This window comes from Cephus cinctus, unplaced genomic scaffold (assembly GCF_000341935.2).
Source record: "Cephus cinctus unplaced genomic scaffold, Ccin1 Ccin1_scaffold0617, whole genome shotgun sequence".
In the NCBI taxonomy this organism is placed as follows: Eukaryota; Metazoa; Arthropoda; class Insecta; order Hymenoptera; family Cephidae; genus Cephus; species Cephus cinctus.
The window spans coordinates 54,179-73,286 of record NW_014333261.1 but is presented as its reverse complement, the minus strand read 5'-3'; the positions used below and the strand labels follow the sequence as shown (position 1 = coordinate 73,286).

The 19,108-nt window shown below is 37.7% G+C and overlaps 4 protein-coding genes and 2 long non-coding RNA genes across 13 annotated transcripts; 4 read left to right on the top strand and 2 right to left on the bottom strand.

Moving 5' to 3' along the window:
• Positions 1-50: 50 nt before the first annotated feature.
• LOC112494567 lies at positions 51-3,832 on the top strand. Of its 4 annotated transcripts, none has more exons than XR_003060108.1 (6): positions 51-644; positions 766-855; positions 1,330-1,531; positions 1,619-1,906; positions 2,231-3,561; positions 3,694-3,832. It is a non-coding gene; the product is annotated as an uncharacterized LOC112494567 (long non-coding RNA). The 4 variants fall into 4 exon arrangements; XR_003060109.1 differs by having other exon boundaries at positions 3,653-3,791; XR_003060110.1 differs by having other exon boundaries at positions 3,643-3,780.
• On the bottom strand, positions 2,756-5,641 carry LOC107269273. 2 transcript variants are annotated; one of them, XR_003060112.1, is made up of 4 exons: positions 4,561-5,641; positions 4,340-4,456; positions 3,691-4,051; positions 2,756-3,581 (listed from the first exon to the last, which is right to left on the bottom strand). It is a non-coding gene; the product is annotated as an uncharacterized LOC107269273 (long non-coding RNA). The 2 variants fall into 2 exon arrangements; XR_001538024.2 differs by having other exon boundaries at positions 4,340-5,641.
• Positions 5,642-5,816: 175 nt separating this feature from the next.
• LOC107269276 (D-glucuronyl C5-epimerase B) lies at positions 5,817-9,371 on the top strand. 2 transcript variants are annotated; one of them, XM_025086519.1, is made up of 7 exons: positions 5,817-5,959; positions 6,119-6,451; positions 6,548-6,695; positions 6,763-6,906; positions 6,995-7,708; positions 7,781-7,968; positions 8,044-9,371. In XM_025086519.1, coding segments are annotated over exons 2-7 (1,728 nt in total). In that variant the 5' UTR covers positions 5,817-5,959; positions 6,119-6,449; the 3' UTR covers positions 8,576-9,371. The 2 variants fall into 2 exon arrangements, with proteins under 2 accessions (XP_024942287.1, XP_015598441.1); XM_015742955.2 differs by having other exon boundaries at positions 5,943-6,451; positions 6,766-6,906.
• On the bottom strand, positions 9,363-12,323 carry LOC107269274 (rab5 GDP/GTP exchange factor). 2 transcript variants are annotated; one of them, XM_015742951.2, is made up of 8 exons: positions 12,012-12,323; positions 11,833-11,945; positions 11,491-11,748; positions 11,295-11,424; positions 10,733-11,219; positions 10,416-10,661; positions 10,289-10,356; positions 9,992-10,126 (listed from the first exon to the last, which is right to left on the bottom strand). In XM_015742951.2, the coding sequence occupies exons 1-7, from the start codon at positions 12,188-12,190 to the stop codon at positions 10,312-10,314; spliced, it is 1,458 nt and encodes a 485-aa protein (XP_015598437.1). In that variant the 5' UTR covers positions 12,191-12,323; the 3' UTR covers positions 9,992-10,126; positions 10,289-10,311. The 2 variants fall into 2 exon arrangements, with proteins under 2 accessions (XP_015598436.1, XP_015598437.1); XM_015742950.1 differs by lacking the exon at positions 10,289-10,356 and having other exon boundaries at positions 9,363-10,126.
• Positions 12,324-12,442: 119 nt separating this feature from the next.
• LOC107269277 (multiple inositol polyphosphate phosphatase 1) lies at positions 12,443-14,689 on the top strand. The gene is made up of 7 exons (XM_015742957.2): positions 12,443-12,815; positions 12,892-13,202; positions 13,267-13,392; positions 13,456-13,600; positions 13,680-13,890; positions 13,947-14,141; positions 14,234-14,689. Exons 1-7 carry the CDS (start codon positions 12,650-12,652, stop codon positions 14,403-14,405), a joined length of 1,326 nt encoding a protein of 441 aa, XP_015598443.1. The 5' UTR covers positions 12,443-12,649; the 3' UTR covers positions 14,406-14,689.
• Positions 14,400-18,594, top strand: LOC107269278. Of its 2 annotated transcripts, none has more exons than XM_015742960.2 (5): positions 14,400-14,535; positions 14,765-14,968; positions 15,232-15,416; positions 17,628-17,810; positions 18,303-18,594. In XM_015742960.2, coding segments are annotated over exons 2-5 (483 nt in total). In that variant the 5' UTR covers positions 14,400-14,535; positions 14,765-14,967; the 3' UTR covers positions 18,417-18,594. The 2 variants fall into 2 exon arrangements, with proteins under 2 accessions (XP_015598446.1, XP_024942290.1); XM_025086522.1 differs by having other exon boundaries at positions 14,765-15,025; positions 15,232-17,400.
• Positions 18,595-19,108: the final 514 nt, after the last annotated feature.

Sequence of the window (19,108 nt, the reverse complement as noted above, 5' to 3'; positions counted from 1 at the left end):
GTTTTTCTACGATCTATTCTTCCGTGATTTATATTATGCTACTCGTCTATCTATCTTTTCTTTCATTCTCCTCTCACTTTTCTACCTGGATCTTCCACATTGCAGGTAGACTACAAGTACAGGATTTCTTCCAGAGTTCCTCCATTCTGTCGCTCTAAGGTTCTTTACTACGCAGAATCGAATTCTCATTATTTCTTTCAGAGACAACAAGTCTAATCTAATCCATTCCTGAACTATAAATATGTAGTGCGTATATATATATATATATACATATGTATATATATACATCAATTTCTTAACCCGATTGTTTAACATTCTTTTTTCAATACGCACTTCCTTCTTAATTAACCTACCAAACGATCGTTCCAGCCTTATGAGTCTCCCACGCGCACCCATTAAATCGCTACGATATTCTCACCTATGAAACGAAGGGCCCCGACTGACTTCGTGCAGTGAAAAGCGATCGCTATCCATTACATAGCCATATTGTACATAACCGCTTATTGACTCAAGAACATTGGTACCGCGTTATTTGCTACTAGGAGATTAACCATCCGCGGCTGATAGTTTTAGTTATATCCTCTGTGTATCCACCCTAAGACTCTAATGAAGGCAGATCTTATTACCAATGGAGTTAAAAACAAGTAAGTAAAATCTCTCTTATGCATCAGAAGACACGAGAAAGGGTCACAGACAATCCGTCCAGATGATTATAACAGGAATTCAATGGTCTTGTCGAGTCCGTTAAAGATATGTCTGTCCTAGGCGGCCATCATGGAAAAATTCGTCTTGTGTCTTATCTGCGCAGGAGATGAACCTCTGCTGGATCATGGATATCTATAAACTTGCTGCATCGTACGTAGGACACCTATTTTTTTGCTAAAAGTTTAAAAATATAACACCAACATTTCTGTAAATTTTCATATACTTCTTGCGTGACATTCACGTGCGTTTCTCGTGCGCGCAATCGAAGCAGACAGTGAACTTGTACGAGAGTCACTCTTACCGAACGATTGTGACGCGTCGAATGTTTTGCTACATTGAAATCCATTCATCCCCAGCATCGTAGCAATATCAATTCTGTTAATAAATCTTGAATTTTTCCTGCCGACATTTTTTAACGGACGTTTTGCGTTTGAGAAATTTATCACAACTTATGATGCGTCTCAAATATTAAACGGTTACTCCGCAGTATGCCATTTCGACGCGACGAATTACACGTAGCTCAGGGCATTCGCGTTGAAACTAAAACTTTCCACATAACCTCAAAACGATGCTAATTTCGTAGAATTGTTCGATACTGCGAAAGCTAATATTTCTGTTACACAGACAGGCGGACGGAAATATACACCGAAGGAATTGATTGAGCATATATTTATTATGTTGTTATGGCATTCAGCCGACCTTGAGGAGCTATTCAACATTTTTTTTTTAATACAAACAATTAATAAATCAGAGAAGCATCCTACTTCGTCATGACTTTTATTTAAAGACATACGTCATTATGATTAGAGTAGTACATTTTGAAAAGGTAAATAAGAAACGAGACTAACGCAACGGAGAATCCTCGCTAATCTCGTACTAAAATATGTTTTTATCCTTGTTAATATATTTTTAGGAATACTTAACAATGCCGAAATCAGTGCGAAGCCTCGAATTAAATTACAATTAGCAGACGGCTGTTGTCTGAAATTAATACTACGTCAGTCAGTTACTCGACGCGAGGGTCCGCGCGTGTGGTAGGCACTCTTCTGGTTCAGCTAGTGTATAATTCGACAGAGAAGGATTGATAATCAAGAAAGAGACGGAGAAAATATATGAAAAAACGAAAGACTGCGCCAGTGTCTGCTAGAAAAACTGAGAAGATAAAATAAATGTGCTTCGAATTCTCTCGCTACGACATAACGTACGTACATATTTCTTCTCTTATTTACACAGGGCGTCACTTACTCGCTAACTGTTTGCAAATCCATAGTCTAGAGCATATAATCTTGTTTGCCCGACACGCCACGGACCAGGTTAAACGCTCTAACGGTATTTACTTTGAATTCTGGCACAAGGGGACGGCTTTAGTTTCCCCATTACCTTTCCTAGGACTGGCTTCTCTCTGTTTTCCTATTCTTTCCTGGCTCTCGCTCTCTACACTTTTTCATGCCCTTCCCGATTCCACAGATATATCTTGAACGGTTGCCATTTGTTTTTTTTAATAATATCTTAAAATTGTTTCCAGAATATTCCGAGGCTGCTTATCACGATGCACTGGAAGTGCTACGAAAAATCTTGTATCTCTGTCAGATTCATTATCGAAAAAGGAGACACGATCGTGTACAGTGCTTACAGTAGTTGAAGTAGATGCCTAAAGCACAGCTTGAGTAATGTTTTGATCTACGTAGTACGAATTAATTCTAATACGTAATTTTCATACCGTTTGTCTTATAACTGTCTGATATGTTAAGTATAACGAAGAGAGTACGTCAAATTTGAAATTATCCAACAGGCGAGTGTTTTCAAGAAATTATTATCCATACGCAGTGCATTAATGTATCCATACGAAATATTCGAAACGCCGAGAATGCCAGGAATTCGAAAACAGTTAGTGGAATCTTAATGACGGGGGTTCCTCGCCTTATCAGTGAAAAACATTATGTTTCCAAGATCTGACATAAGGATTTCGTAATTAAAACTCAGTAGCGTTATCCCAATGTATATCAGCACTTAGAAACCTTCCAGGAAGAGGAGAAAGATTACGTATGAATTTTAGTTGAAAGAGAACGAGGCTCTTGCACTTTTATTATGTTTAGCTTACAAAGTCACACGCGTCACGTCATAGAGTTTCATATGAAAATACCGATAACGAACATATCCACGTTATAACTTTGTATAATACTCCTCAAGAAGGCATTTCAATCCTCAAAACCTCATTCAGTCTCACCAGTACGAATTAGTGATACGGATAAATATTTCTACAGCTCACAAAATCATCAACAATGTACAATGATGCAAGAGAACAAATAAATAAGATATCTGAATGTTAACGAACATACAATTTAAACCATCACCCACGAGATAACTGAATTATGTTCGTTTAACGTACTCAAGACTGTCGCACTTAATCCTTATATTTCTTTTCAACGCCTAAATTATCAGTATACATAGTAACAAGTGGCGCGTATGTACATTCCATGGGAATATAAAAATTATTTCTATCCAATTGGCTACAGTAAATTACCATCTCCTCTTATTAAACATCCATTAAATTTAACATAACTCCCAAGGAGGAATCGCATAACTATATTTGTCAAACAAGTTGGCACTATTGAATTCTTCTTCACACGTTTGTAAGAAAACTTACAATTAGTAAAATCCATTGCGTGAGTTCTCCGTCGGCCAGTTACGAAGTTGTGGCGTGAGAAATTATCACGTGACTTTATATCCCATATTATGTATACGTATATATATATATGCAGGGTGACAAGAAATTATTAAAAAAAAACTTCCAGAAGAGGAGAACGACCCAGGATCAGAACGAAGCACTGGTTGTAGAGGAAGAGGAAAGATCGTGTAAGTTATGAAGGTCCAATCTGAAAAAATAGTTAGCGTTTATTGTATTGTCAATAATAATTTGTATAAAACTAACTATAGTTGTTCTTAGGTTAGAAAGAAGTTATATTTAATAAGAAATCACTGTACCAGGTACTATACGTATATGGACGTATATCAAATTGCGTGGCTGCTACCAGAGGATATGAGTATGCTGCAGAAGAATTTCTACACTCATTAAGGAATCCGCGTGACCCCGGATTGACGCCAGGTGACAAAACTATTGTAAGACGAGTTTAAATAAATTTTTCTACTGTGTACACAGCGACAGTTAGCAACAGTGACGTGCGTAACGATGTTGGTACGAGAGCCGATTGGTTGGGTGCAGCTGCTATCTTATCTGCTCTCCTAGTGTCAACACTCGGCTTTCCGTCCTCCTTGTACTCTCGGTTTATGTACCAGTAGAAAGGAAATGGAGCAGTCGTTTCTTCCTATGAAGCCCAGGACAATCCTAAGGACATGTATATACAATTAGAAACACATAGCCAGCAGTGTTACGAAAAAGGAGACAAAATTGAAAGACTAAAATTCTTGTAGTATGACTGAAGGAAGTCAAAGGTAAAAGAGATTTCACGTAATGCGTGATTATAATTCGATTATAAAAATATATGAGTTACATCGAGGCATTCGACTCGTATAGAAAGTGACAGTACGAGGTGGCCATGTTTTTTGGGATATTAATAATAATTGACCAGAGGGGAAAGGCTGTATTATTTTTTTTGGTTTGAATCATACTCACTTCTTTTATAAAATTTTCTAAGCGCTCAAGGGTCTTTCTGTGGTTTATATATGTATGTATGTTTTCGTTACTTGTATCGCGTAGGTTGTGTCTGATAGTACGGCGCCGGGCTGCAACCTGTATAAACAATCGGCCATTACCCACTGTTACACGGTAATCAAGCTTGACGTCAAATATTAAATGATTTCGCTGCGTGAATCAGGCTGCTTAAATTGTCCTACTAGATTGGATGATGGCTGCATGCTAAGTTGGCCGACAACCACTTCAGCGTAAATAAGACATGTTGCTCTCTGCCTGTTCTGTAAAGGCCCTCGACGGCGTTGCAAATTCGACCTAACCAACTTCAGGTATAAGAGTACGCGTCTGGGTGTACGCGTGTAGAATTATGTTTTAGGCTATTTTATACAGATAGGTCGTTACGTAAGTATTCCAAAGTTTATTATGCTTCATGATTATTTTACCTTTATGAATATTTAAAATGGGCGGATCTTTGGGAGGAAATCCTCTGGAGAAACGTCTTAGAAGAACACTTTCCCACCGGACTACGGTCTTGGATGAATAAATTGCGAGGAGGTTGGAAAAATAAAATACTTATATAAATTTACATTGCCCGTTGGTATAATTTGTTTAAGTCTTTGGCAAACAGATAAAGAAGATCAAATATGATTTAATGATTGTTTTAATTGGATACGATTGTGTACGATGGCTTTGTTTTAATTAATTAAGCATATTACCACAATTTTTTATTCAACTATATGATTTGCAGTGCCCAACGACATGACGTGCAATTACGCATGTGTCTCGGTTTGGATTATATTTAGCGCGTAAGATAAGAATGCACGCGTCGCTGATATGTAACCTGTTGCCTCTGTAGAAGTTTGTTTGCCATATGTCCTACTCTGTAGCATTACGCATAATGTCAGATATATATATATATATATAGATATATATTCAAAACAGTGTTAATTCTAGTCGCCACTGTTGCCATCTAACATTACTGTCTCGTACTAAGGGTCTAGATTTCACGGGCACTTTAGAAATTTAGACCCCTAAAAATCGAGTTTTAGTATCAGGAGAATAGGATACGCATGGAGGTGGCATGATTTCTGTTAGAGCAGAACCAATGGAACTTTAGGAGGAATGTGATTGGTCGCTAGAGTTACTGAGAAATTCGAATTCTTGCCGGGACACGGCGAAAATTTTACGGCCGAAAATCGCACGGAGTATTGGGAAAATAGAAGTGCTTAGAAGGTGGCACGATTCTTGTTCAGATTCTCTAATGGAATGGACATACAACGGAATCGACCAATGAACGGATAGTATTGAATCGAATGAAAGTTCTCTTTGAATTTTCAATATGTTGTATCTGATGGTCAAAAATTGGACATGGTATTAGGCGAATATAATAGCGTAGGACGTCAGGCTAAATAGGTCAAATATTTTGGATCTATTGTAATAAAGGAATGAAGAGGATGTGTCTATTCCTTGAGTTATTATACATATTAGATACTGTAAAGGGAAAGTTTTACAGGTGATCTTTAGGTCCTTGGGTGCCAGGTATAAATTCCTGGAGGCTCGCACAATTATGTAGTTAATAGACGGCAGGTAGAAGAAGTGCAGGTGAAATGAAAACAGAGAAAACAAGTTGATGGAATATCTAATGTGTTTCTATTTATTGTAATGTTGCTTCTGTTACATTTTATATATATGTAATTGAGGGTAATAATTCGTTGGAATGGAGAGGTGTGTAATTTAACAAATGTTCTAAAATTAATCTAGCACCTGACGACGCTGCAAGATTGATTCGGAAGGGGCTCCGATATGTGCAGCGACGTGTATCCACTTGCTCCTCTTCAATTATTGCGTTGATTTGATTTAAAAGCGGTAATTAATTGGATAATAGATAAACCAGTGTACTGGAAAAGACGTGCTTTGTATATACATGTATGAGTACGCGTCATTGGTTCCATGTCATCAGTTTGACGTCAGGTACTGATAGTGAGGATGACAAGAATTGAGAAAAGGATGGGGCCGAGAAAACGTGGATTTTCTTGGTGATTCAGGAACTTGATGAAAAAAATGCCAATTGCTAATGGTTTAATTCGATGTCATGTAAGTTTAGATAATGTGAACATTCTAACCTGGATGAAATGTCACTGGCTGGTTATTCATATGGTTTCATATTGTTATGATTGATTTGATTTACAGGCCGTTTATGATGATGCGTATTAATTTCAAGATCATTCTTCTTATACTAATTGTTGCTGTAATTAGTTCAATATTGACATCCTGGAATAACTGTGGCAATCACTTCTTCTTTAGATCGTCAGATTGGAAGACACGATTTCAACATAAGGTACATTTTTTTAGAGGAATCGTATTGGCTCTGGAGTATTATTGTGATGATTTCTCTATCTTTTAAGCAGACTAGTTTACAAGATCGGTTGGCTAATGAGCCTGGATATCAAGAGATAGATTGTTATATTAATGGTGGGTACTCAATTGGATGTCGAAAGGAAGGAGATGAAGTCTATGTTCCATTTTCCTTTATACACAAATATTTTGAAGTATGTATTACAATGTATTTTATTTTTTAAATTTGTGAAATTGCTATTGGATAATTTTGGACAACTAGAAGATTCATCTCTTTTACAGATTTATGGTAAGCTAGCGATATACGATGGACTGGAGAGATTTGAATGGTTACATAGTTATTCAAAAATCGTGAGCCCTAAGGGCAAGTATGATTCTCGTGGTGTGTTCATGACCTTCGAAAATTACAATGTGGAAGTGCGCGAAAGAGTAAAATGCGTTAGTGGTAACGATGGAGTGCCAATATCTACTCAGTGGGAAAGCCAGGGTTATTATTACCCAACACAAATTGCACAGTTTGGCCTTTCACACTACAGTAAGAATCTCACCGAGCCAGAACCTCATAGAAAGTTAATTGAAGATTCAGACAGAGTAAAACAAGACTGGTCCGTACCGCAAGGTTGTGTAGTGATAAGGATCTATGATAAACGCGTTGGTAGTTATGTGTTGAAATATGCAACACCTGAGACAAGCACATCTGGAATATCTTTAAAAATGGATCATGTACTGGACTTCGTACTAAAGTTGGATTTATGTATAAGAGACAATAGTAGCATTGCTATTGAATTACAGTCAAGGGAAAAAAAAGATACTTACTATTTACATTACACTACTGGGAACCTAGTTTTGAGCACCGTTAACAATCACATCTACTATGGAATAGGCCTGATGAACAATCGCTGGAAACGATTGACAAGGGATCTCGTAGTGGATTTACAAAAGGGACTCAACTTGAACGACAAGAACAAGAAAAAACTCTCTAGATCTAAGCTCAAGGTAAAATTTCCCACAATCAATTCAAAATAACACTACATGCCCATACAAATATTAATCCTATCTATCATATAGGTTGTTAAAATGGTTCTCTATGGTTCTGGTATGATTGACAATGTGACACTGTCAACCAGCGAACACATGGAGCAATTCTACGATGCTGCCCGCTGGTTCGTGGCAAATCAAAATATAACTTCGGGTGGTTGGCCCAATCCTGTTAGACGAAAAGTCGCCAGTGGAATGGCCACTCTAGAGCCAGGATGGTGAATAATATAGTCAATGTTAAAATAATTCTCTAAATCGTATCCGACAATCTACAAGTCATTACTTCGTTACAGGTATTCCAGTATGGGTCAAGGTCACGCAATTTCTGTATTATCAAGAGCCTATTATCATTCAGGCGACGAACGATATTTACAAGCAGCAGTAAGAGGCCTCCGACCTTTCAGAGTATCATCCAGCAAGGGCGGCGTGACAGCTACGTTCTTAGACAAATACGTCTGGTACGAGGAGTATCCTACAACACCCTCGTCTTTTATCCTAAATGGATTCATCTACTCCCTCTTGGGTCTGTACGACCTCAAAAGTATAGCTACTGGCAAAGACGGAGACGAGGCTGCTATACTCTTCGACCAGGGTATGACCTCGCTGAAGAACATGATCATGCTCTATGACACAGGCTCAGGAACGACCTATGACCTAAGACACTTCACACTTAAAACGGCTCCTAATCTCGCCAGATGGGATTACCACTCGACTCATGTCAATCAACTTTTACTTCTGAATACTATTGACAACGATCCGATCTTTACCACCACTGCCGATCGATGGATCGGATACATGAATGGGAAAAAGGCGGCCCACAATTAGCGCACTTAACTTGAAACTCTCTGCTGTACTTTCGTACTTCTTTTTTTTTTTTCACGCTACGATATTAGAACTTGAGAGATTTATTTTGTATACTACATCAGACAAAGATGAGGATGATCTTTTTTGTTTAGCATTCGTACGCGAGACTCGTGTGATACTTGTGATAATGTTGGTTCTAGAATACTCGAACGATTGAGAATTTGTTTTATACAACATCCGTTAATCAAATTGTTCAGCTTATTAGAGAATATAGAATCAACATTATTCGTAATTTATTAGTACTCTCGGTACAGCGCTGTACTGTACTTACTATCAATACATAGATGAGACAGGGTAGTGGTCAATATAAACTAATATTATAGGTGAGAAATGAATAGTTACTAATGCATCAGTTAACGTATCTTAATGATGGCGCTTGTACGTGAATCCTTACGCTTGCTTCGCGTGGCACAACTTTTGCACTGCTGGCAACTTATTGTGAGTACTTTGTAAAAGTGAGAAAAATTGTTATTTATTAAGGAAACACTGATTGTAAATGATGATAATTATATGAGTGAATCCTTAGGTAGAGCCGTCTACTCGCGTGAATTAAAATAATACATTCCATATACGATACGAGATAATAGGATGCTCGTCGTCGCGACCACTAAGATTAGAAGCCCTGTAGAAGACGAGCTAATTTTTATTTTAAAATTCGCGTTAATCGTGATAAGGAACACAATGAAAAAGAGATCTTGTAGATTAACTTATGAGCATGAAGTAGGATTATGAAATAAATTTACGTTAATTTATTATACACTATGCTATTATTATTTACCATGATATCCACTATGTTATAGGCAATAATTAGTCAAGGGACGGATAATAGAATGTGGACAGAGGATTTTGAAATTTCATGGAGTCGATTAATGCTTGTCTTTTCTTTTTGTACAAATTAATTAGCGCACCTATACAGACACTTATATCCACCGTCCATACTATGCTAGTACATTCATTATATTTCTTTAATAATTTGTTTCTATGTTTTATAATACAAATACGATCTGGGCAATAAGAGAATTAAAAATGCACCGAATAGAAGGGACTCATGGGGATTGGTAACTAGTTCTAAGAGATATTTAAGAGGGAAGATTGTTTACATAATTACCCTTAAATATTATGAAAATATCCAACGTAGCTGTCCGTTTCGTGTTCTGCGGTGTCCGATGAGAGATCGCCCGTGTTACAGGGAATAGTTGGTATGGTCGAACCCTGGAGAGTAAATCCGTGATAATCTTCCTGGCCAGAGGCGAGTGGTTCTAAGGGCGAGGGTAGATTGGCGTCGGAGCTATGAGAATCGTCAAGGAGACTGTCAGGAGTATCTTTGTCGAAAGGGTGATTATCATGGGTAGTTAGATCGCACTGGGTATCCAGACTGATGAGACTCGTATCATCCTCTGCTTTGCCATCCCCGTCGAATGGAGCAAAGTCAAAGGTCGGTGACGGGGTGACGCAGTCTTCCATCAAGGACTTCGAATCTCCAGGTTGTGTCAGTAAACAATCCGAGTATACCTGGAACGAGAGATTATGTCCGAGGGATTGTGGCGGGTCATTAATCAAGGTTCATGAAGGAAAGAAGACGTAAGAGGAGAAAAAGACGTGATAAAAATAATAACATGAAACCGAAGATGCTCTTGTTAGTCTTGTTAGAAGTGCGCGTTAAGTCACTCTCACCTGAGAAAATCGATTATATCGTACTAGTGTGTACAAAAGCCATGGAACCAAATTTTAAAAAAAGAAACCTAAAAAGACGTAACTCTCCTTTAGTAGTGAAGGGATGCGGGTTGAGGACAAATCTCACCTGAGGAATTATCGGCGGAGGCAACTGGTAAGACTCTACGTCTTCGCTATCCAAATTAGTCGGTACTCTCTGACATCGTGTTATCAGCAAGGGTGTCTTCTGTATAGTTTCATTCACCTTAATTTCGACATCCTCGTGGAATTGGATCATCTCGTTCTTTAGCAATTCGGCTTCTCGAACAATCTCGTTGTTCTTCGTCTTGAGCTCGTCCAGCAGCGTAATGTGCTCACACATTAGGTGTATATTCTGAGAATAATTCGATGAGTAAAAGAATGTTATTATTTACAATTAATCAATGATCAATAGTTTATTATTACCTCACATATGGTGAGGGCAGAGTCCCAGGTATTGGCTGGAACTCGTTCACCTGACATATAGGCATCGAAATCCTTCTCAGTCATGTTCAGGGATTCTGCAGTGAGGTTCTCGATGAAGGATACGGCGCAGCAGAGATTTGTGAAGTAATAACCACCCTCGCCAGACATTAGACGGCTGGCGTTGCAGAATCTTGTTATGAAATTTATGTTACTCTTGAGTCTGGCTGGATTTGCCTTGAGGACAATGAATATCAAGGCTGGTAGGAACTCATCAGCTGATGCTGGACCACCTACGGACTGCTGTAGAAGCAGAAAAATATTTCTGCAGCAGTGAACGACGCAGGCGAGTTTCTCCTGTGGAGCTTTTACTGAGTCCATGTTTAGTAGGTCTGTGATAGATGTGTAGACCAGCTCACGAACCTCTGAACTGGTTTCATGTATTCGACACTCTAAATTTTTTCCACTGACCCAGTTCAGTTGACGTATTCTATAATAGTAATATTATTTTAGATGATTTCTTTAGGATGTAGTTCTTTTTCTTGAGCTTGAATGTTACGCAGACCTATTCTGAATGGCAAGATCCTTCTCCTCATCGGTAGTGGATGGTGGACAGAAGAGGATCCTGTACAGAAGGGTCATAGCAGACCTCTCTACGTAGTCTAGGAGCCTTTCCCGGATTTCAAGAGCAACATCTGAAAATGTAACTCCCATTAGACTCATTTGATATTGTTATGACAAAATAATTGAGAATAATATACCTGTGTAGTTGGGACTATTTTCCATGCGTTTAGCAAATTTCTGATAAAATGTTTGAGTGATTTCAGATAATTCATCGATTTTCTTAACATCTTTACTCTGAAGAATACTTTTGACAAAGGACAGGATGCACTTGCGTACATCCTTCTCTGCTGGAGTTTCTGCAATAAGTGCTATCAGATCTTTATTCTCAGCCTTAACCTTATCCAAGTCTGGGTTGTCTTTCGTTAATTCCTGCAGAAGCTCCTCATAACCCTGAGCTATAGATAACATATTATATAAATTACACTGATATACAAGCAACAAAAAATGGTCGCTATAACAGTTCTCTCTGTGAACTTTACCTTTCATCGTAGGTTTTCTGAAGACTGACAATAACTTTTTTTTCTTATCTTGTTGACGTCTTTTCTCTTCAAACTTGTAAAATCCTGATACAGCTGTACGGCCTGCACCCTCACTGAGCAAACATTATCATTAAAAATGATTGAAATTCGAATTATCTGTTCTAAATATAAAACATTACCTATCATGGCTCTGAGCCCCAGTGGCACCTTCCTGTTGCGCTCGTTGCTTCTGAAGATGTTCTCGGTGACATTTACTGCAATATCCTTGCCACTCGGCGTTTCCATAAAATCCGCAACCATTCTTACATTTGAGATCGGCCTCTCCGATACGAAGTGTCGGCGTTTTCGTGGTGTACATTATATTATTTAGGAATTACGTTAAGCTTTTCTACGACACGGGAGAACGTGTCACTTTTTAAATCATCGCGAAATACAAGCTGAATACATTTCGGTCTACGCCGATATAACCTCGTTTTCATCTGACATTTCAGCATGAGGCGTATATAACACAGTAGTTCTCAAACGTCTGAAAGAACGTTTCAGCAATCTTGTTATAACGATAAAGGCGAACGCGTATAGATCATAAACGCCTTGAGCAGATATGTATAGCCATATTACATAATTACCGATGCTGATGCACAGTGAATGGTTGATATTTCTTTAGAGATTCCCTTTATAATGAAAGGTTAACATAATTCCTTGTAATCTTAAGTTTTCTACCTTTTGGAGATTATCTAGTCAAAGATGTCCTTCCGCCGATGCTGATTACTTATCATCGTCACATATATTGAGATTGCAGTGATTTTTTCATGTGGTAATGGATTGGAAGATTTTCCAACTGATAGTGCTATATATAGGTTATCTAGGCCTTTCAGTTGAATCTCAATGTTTAGAGAATAATGATACTCATAAATGTAAATTAGGAACAAAGACTCCTTACAGACTCATAGCTAATCTTAATGATTCTCTGATCAATTATCCAGGTATGTTGAGTATTAGTGTTCCTTATTATTGTTAGTTGAATTGTTTATTGTATTATAATGGTATTCATATATTTAGGATGTATCGAGAAAAAAATTTGGCTCTTGGTACGACATGGTACACGATTCCCAGGAAAAAAATATGTTCCAATCATGATGTCCAAGCTTCCTCATCTACAGGAATTGATATTGTCAAGCTATGTAGCAAATAGATCAAGACTTATGCCTGATCATATTTCTCAAATTGCCAAATGGAAACTTAATTTTGCTGAGGATGCTGTTATGAAACTTGCTGAAGAAGGTGAAAGGGAGATGATCGATCTGGCTGAAAGATTTCAGTCAAGGTTTCCTACACTATTCCCAGAAAAGTACAGCAATCTTACATATAAAGTAATTGTCATTTGTTTTTGATAGCTTTAATATAAAGTTGAAGACTAATATATTTTTTTTACAGTTTAAATACACTGCAACGCAAAGAACAGAGGAAAGTGCAAAACACTTTGCTCTTGGGTTATTTGGACTCCAAGGAAGCAAAGACGTTTGGTTTCCTGAACCAGAATATAGAGACCCTATATTACGAGTAATTAACAAATTTCTATGATAGTATAATTGTAAAGCAGTATATTAACTCATTTATTTTCAGTTTTATAAACGGTGCCAGCGATGGCGCAAGGAAGTAGATAAGAATCCAAAGGCATATGAGGAAGAACAAAAATTCATACAGAGTTCTGTAGTATCCGATACATTGAAAGATATTTCCAGTTTTCTAGGATTCCAAGTTGATTATGGTACGTTTATAATATAAAATACAAATTCAAGACTCTTGTGCTCTTCCCACCAATAAACATCTTCAGAAATGTTTTTCAGAGGCTGCCAATTTAATGTATACAATATGTGCTTTCGAAACTGCTTGGTACAGTAATTCAGAATCTGCTTGGTGTAATGTTTTTCAGCCAAAACATTTCAAAGTCTTAGAATTTGCAGAGGATCTAAAATATTATTGGATTGATGGCTATGGGTATCCTTTAACATATGAGCAAGCATGTCCTGCACTGCGTGACATGTTTAATTTTTTTCAGTAAGTAAATAAATCAAGTATCCACCAACAGTCTAACTAAAGCATATCCATTCCAGATCCAAAGAAGACGCTAACGTTACTGCCTATTTTACACATTCTGGTACAATTTTAAAATTACTTTCTTTGATAAGAGTTGCGAAAGACATAGAACCATTAAAGCATGACTCGTATACTTTACACGAAGACCGTCGTGTATGGAGAGTCAGTATGATTGATGCTTTTGCATCAAACCTGGCATTTGTTCTTTACGAGTAAGATAAAATCTCTTCTTCAAGAATCCATCAACTTATTTTTTATCACTAATTCTTCCTTTAACTTTTTTTTAACATTGATGTTATTTCAGCTGCAAATCTAAGAATCCAGCTATTTTGGTAATGCATCAAGAACGAATAGTGCATCTTCCAGGATGCCCAAAGAATATGCCTTGTCCACTTTCTATCATGAAAAATCTTTACCCGGACAATGAGGAGGAGTGTCAATTCGATACCATGTGCGGTCTAGACGGCAATGTTTAAGAGCCCATGAATTTTATTTGGAGCAGTCTCTATCCGAAATATTTAGTTGCCTTTCAGTCGTTCATCATTATGCAGACTGTTAGTTTACATTGGAGAGTCAACATCTGAAGCTGAAGCATAAAAATAGTCTGTACGTTATAAATCATGGCGCAGCTTAATTGCTTGAACTCAATTCCACAAACGTTCTTAAACATTTTTTACATATAAGACATCATTTTATACATTGACGCTATTATTGTGATAATTCAATAACACGGACAAATATATACATATACAAGGAAATACTCCAACATGGATTAAGAACAACTATTAACATTACACCTCGTAATCTGTAATAAAGCTTCTTACGGTCTCTATAGCGCACAGAATGGACCATCTACAAGGTATCTAAGAAGAAATGAGTTTTAAAGCCATATAAAACTTTTGCTGCTAGTAAACGGGTGCTGAAGGAAATTTCTCTAGAATTCTTTATAGCGAAGTCCAAGAGTAGCTGGCTAGGGTCGTACTCAGGAAATATTAACTTCTAGAGCACAGTCAAGATTCGTGCAGCAGAAAGTCACGAAGTGAGTTTCACAAGAAATTGAAGGTGAAAGGAACTATAAGGGTTTGATAATGAAAAGGTACTTCGTCGAAACTGTAAAAGATCAAAGAGCAACGATAGGCCACTGCACCCATTACCACCTGATGAAAATTACAGATACTACTCTTTTTTCTTTCAGTCCCTTTATCTTTCTTTTCGCCATTATAACTCACCCTTCGCATCATAACAACTACAGGCAGTCGATCATACATATATGTATGTATATGTATAGATACAATTGTTCAGTGTTCCAGATATCATCATGCGGATTCATAATTATCCGAATACTCTTCCGCCCTTGTTGTGCCCCATATTCGCTAAACTCCGGATACACAAAGAGCAGGTCTTTAGGCGCCTCTTTGACAAGAAGAGAAAGAGAGAGAAATAAAGAAAGAGGGTATTCTCTATTTCAAGAGTCTCCAAGAGAAGGAGTAAGTACAGTTTCGGCTAGAATTCGATCAGCTGTAGTTCTACTGGAAGAAAAGGGCAGAAAAGGGAGAATACGTGATCAACCATGTGCACATAATGCAGCCTTGGTAAAGCGAACTCAGGATAACACATAGGACGGTTCGAGAAAATCGCACCTTTCACCTCTATTGACTCCAACCACGAGCACCAAAAAATCAACGCCTTCACTCTCCACTTTTCTTCCATTATGAAAAGCTAAAATCAATCTATCTCGCTTGTCTGCCCGGATATTATTATGGGGATGATACCCTATATGTATACCACAGGGACTGTATTTAAGAGTACACAGAGGAAAAATAAACACGTGGAACGTGTAGGATTAATCAGGAACTCATGCAGGCATATGACGCGCACTAGTTAAGGTAGATAAGTATACCTAGTTGTGTTATAGACTTGGTATACACTGTATCCTATATATCCAGACTGTATAGAAATTATGTGCAAAGGGATAGCGCGTTCCAGGCAGACTTCTTGCGGCACTTCATCTCCCGTATCCGGCTTACATAATCCATAGCAACATCGTAACGGCTCCACTTTATGATCTGGTGACTGATATTGAACACGAGCCACCAAATTATATGGAATCCACTTGGTTAAATTTTTGACTGATTCAGATAGTATTTTTTTATTCGTTTTTGTAAGAGTTAAAAAATTATTGGGGAGCTGATTAGTTCTAGGAGTGAATACTTTCAGTGTATGAATGTCGAATGTATAATTATATTGATAATAAGTCAGGATTGCTGACGGGGATTTAATAAAAGTAATTAGGAGTCGTTGTTATTCGAGCGAAACTTACTATTAATATGGCGACCTGCTTTGAGGTTTATTTAGGGCGCTGACACCTGACGGCCCTTATTTCAATTAGCCCTTTGACTGCAAGTAGATTGTTCAGTACTTGCGCTTCTGGATCGATATGTTTCTGCGTGTCCGTGGTCATGTTCCGAGACAGTGGCGCTCAATCAAAAATAATATGTATTGAGTGTTGAGTGTGTAGATCGGAATTAATTTAAATTGAATTAAATAGGGTTGCGTGACTATCAGCTGTTATGATGTACATGTAAATATTATAGAAGCTGCTGTTCTGGAGCACAATGGTATCTGCCTAAAAATAGTTCCATTCAGAATAAACGGCACGTCACGGACGCCACAGCACTCTTTGTTACCGTCGAATACAAAAAATTGTTCAATTCGCATCGATCTTACATATTTAACTTTCAAGCCAATTATACGATTGGTTTTGATTTGACTGAAAATTCTTTAAGCCAAATTCCTGCTGCTTCAACCGGGTAATACAATACGCGGGGCGTTAAATTGAAAAATATTTCCGGTAATAAAGTTATCCTAGTGGAATACAGCAGCTATGATACCAGTATGCGTTTGGAATAGTAAATGAACCGTTGAATTGGATTTGGAAATGTTTTTTGCTCTGTAAATTATATAATTCAAGTCTGATATATTTTTTTAATAAAAATAAAATATTACCTTGCCGGGTATGGCTGTTGTATAAATACAACGTTTACGTTTGACAAACTAACTTTTGCTCGTAGTTCCTTTTTCATGCGATTGAACTAAATAGATTGAGGCGTAAAACATCCTCAGGGACGATCACTTCCCAATGGAAGGATCCGAGAGAATATCGGCTCCACGTCTTTGTTTATTATCCCAGGCCGGTTTATACGGTAGTCCCGGGTGCTGCGCCATAAGAGCCACACTGTGTTTTCTTTAGTCGTAGCCAGGATAGTTCCGGAGGAGGTTTCGCTACAACGCTCCTGGTATCCTGACTTCTTTACTTCCTTCCCTCAATTTTCGTCTACTTAACTTAACTACTTAAAAAAAAGTAACCCGTGGTTACTCAATACAAGAGGGATGCCCAAGGACTCGACTTCCTCATCGCAGGATACGCTTCGACCGTTAGCTGTATCGGTCATAAGCACAACATCTACGAAAGTAATAAAATTATAAACAATGTCAATAATAACTTTTCTAATAGCATTTATAACCAAGTGAACCGTGTTAAACAGGATAATAAAAATTTTAATGACAGTTAATTGCTAAATTATCAAAAAGTTATCTCTGTGCTCCAACGAGAGTCTACAGCTGTGTGTTATATAAAATTATTTTTACAAAATCTATAAAGACATTACTATAAAGTTTTACTCTTCTTCTTTTCCAAGGAGGAACGAAGAAAAACCGGACGCTTCGTTGCTGCCAGTTCTGCATTAACTCTTACATTGTTTGCATTGTACCATGGACTTCTACGTGGTGCATCCACCATTGCACGTATCTTCATACCAGCAATAATAATGCTGGTGTACGTCCTATGGGTCCTGTATTCTGCACGACGGGACAGACTAAAGGTAACACAGAATAACAATAGCCCAATGAAAAAGTATTGACCGATAAATCTAATAAAAAGAAAAAAAAAAGTCATTGTCCCATTCGCAGTTTATACAAAGAGCTAACATTTACATTGTCAAGTGAGAAGTATATTGCATTTGAAACATACAAGGAATTTAAGGGTTTCGTTAGAACCACCGTGTGGAAGGGAAACCGGAATTTAAAAGGCACACCCGGCGTTATCTCGGTGCATGTACAAAACGAGTAAAACTTTCATGCGCAAAGGACATTTACGAGGTATTCTGCATATTCTCTTCGACCGGTAGTAAAAAAAAGCTTTTTTCCCTTTTCTTCCTCCTGTATACTATATTTCCCGTAGTAAGTAGCAATTTTCTTGCCGGTTCTACACGAGCTAAAACATGAGAAAACAGACTGTCGATACAAAGTTAGGTTAGGACAGGTTACATTCGTTGAGTGAAGTAAATATTAAATTAAAGAATATTATTTTATAGGCACTCAGACGTGCATCGGCTATGCAACTGCTGAACGTCGTTTCGACTCAGCCTATGGAGGATAACGTTACGAATCCAGCAGACATTAAAAATGAATCTAAGGACGTTACGTAAATTTAATAGTTTATATCTATTCATTCATTGTTAACTCATTATTATGAACCGGATGAAATTGTTTTTATGTAACTCATGCATGAAAAACACTACTTTTCGTGCCTCCGAATTGTAGCGAAAGTGGCGCTTTATATCTATGGATACGATAAAAATGCTGCGCATGCGCAAATCGGCCCAATTTTACATTATCGCACTAGTGCTTTCTTCTCGCACTAGTGCGATAAAGTAAAGTTTGTTCTCGCGCGCTGTCATGAAATGCATTCACTTTGGAAGCCTTCCTTGCTCTTCTTATGGCTGCTTCCTCCAACGAAGAGATGTTCCAGTCACTTTGGAGGCACAAAAAGTAGCGTTTTTCATGCATTCGTTACAGAAAATATTATGCGATACTGGTACAATAAAGCGAACATTATACTCGCCTTCGGCTCGTGCCGTTGTGTTACTCGTGTGCGGCTCGTGCGACCAACTTCACCGCCTGCCTATGAAGTTCCCTTTCTCGCACTTGTATCGCAAAGTACTATTACTTGGTCGTTGAAAATAAAAGGCAAAAGCTCAACGTTATTTTTCCCTAAATAATAAATCGTATAATATACCGTCAAATTATACTGTAATACGGTAGATCATTGCCCAGTGAAATCTTTATCTTTTATTTTTATGAAAATATAAATATTTTCTTTTTATAATATTTTATTTTC

Coding starts and splice junctions, on each gene's coding strand:
- LOC107269278 (XM_015742960.2), top strand. Junction 15,417..17,627: donor AAGAGTCTCCAAGAGAAGGA/GTAAGTACAGTT, acceptor TTCTTTTCCAAG/GAGGAACGAAGAAAAACCGG. Junction 17,811..18,302: donor CACGACGGGACAGACTAAAG/GTAACACAGAAT, acceptor ATTATTTTATAG/GCACTCAGACGTGCATCGGC.
- LOC107269276 (XM_025086519.1), top strand. Junction 6,907..6,994: donor TTATACACAAATATTTTGAA/GTATGTATTACA, acceptor TCTCTTTTACAG/ATTTATGGTAAGCTAGCGAT. Junction 7,969..8,043: donor GCCACTCTAGAGCCAGGATG/GTGAATAATATA, acceptor ACTTCGTTACAG/GTATTCCAGTATGGGTCAAG.
- LOC107269277 (XM_015742957.2), top strand. CDS start 12,650: ATGGATTGGAAGATTTTCCAACTGATAGTGCTATATATAGGTTATCTA. Junction 13,203..13,266: donor ACAGCAATCTTACATATAAA/GTAATTGTCATT, acceptor TTTTTTTTACAG/TTTAAATACACTGCAACGCA. Junction 13,891..13,946: donor GACATGTTTAATTTTTTTCA/GTAAGTAAATAA, acceptor TATCCATTCCAG/ATCCAAAGAAGACGCTAACG.
- LOC107269274 (XM_015742950.1), bottom strand. CDS start 12,190: ATGTACACCACGAAAACGCCGACACTTCGTATCGGAGAGGCCGATCTC. Junction 11,220..11,294: donor GATCTTGCCATTCAGAATAG/GTCTGCGTAACA, acceptor TTACTATTATAG/AATACGTCAACTGAACTGGG. Junction 10,662..10,732: donor CTGCCCTCACCATATGTGAG/GTAATAATAAAC, acceptor AATTATTCTCAG/AATATACACCTAATGTGTGA.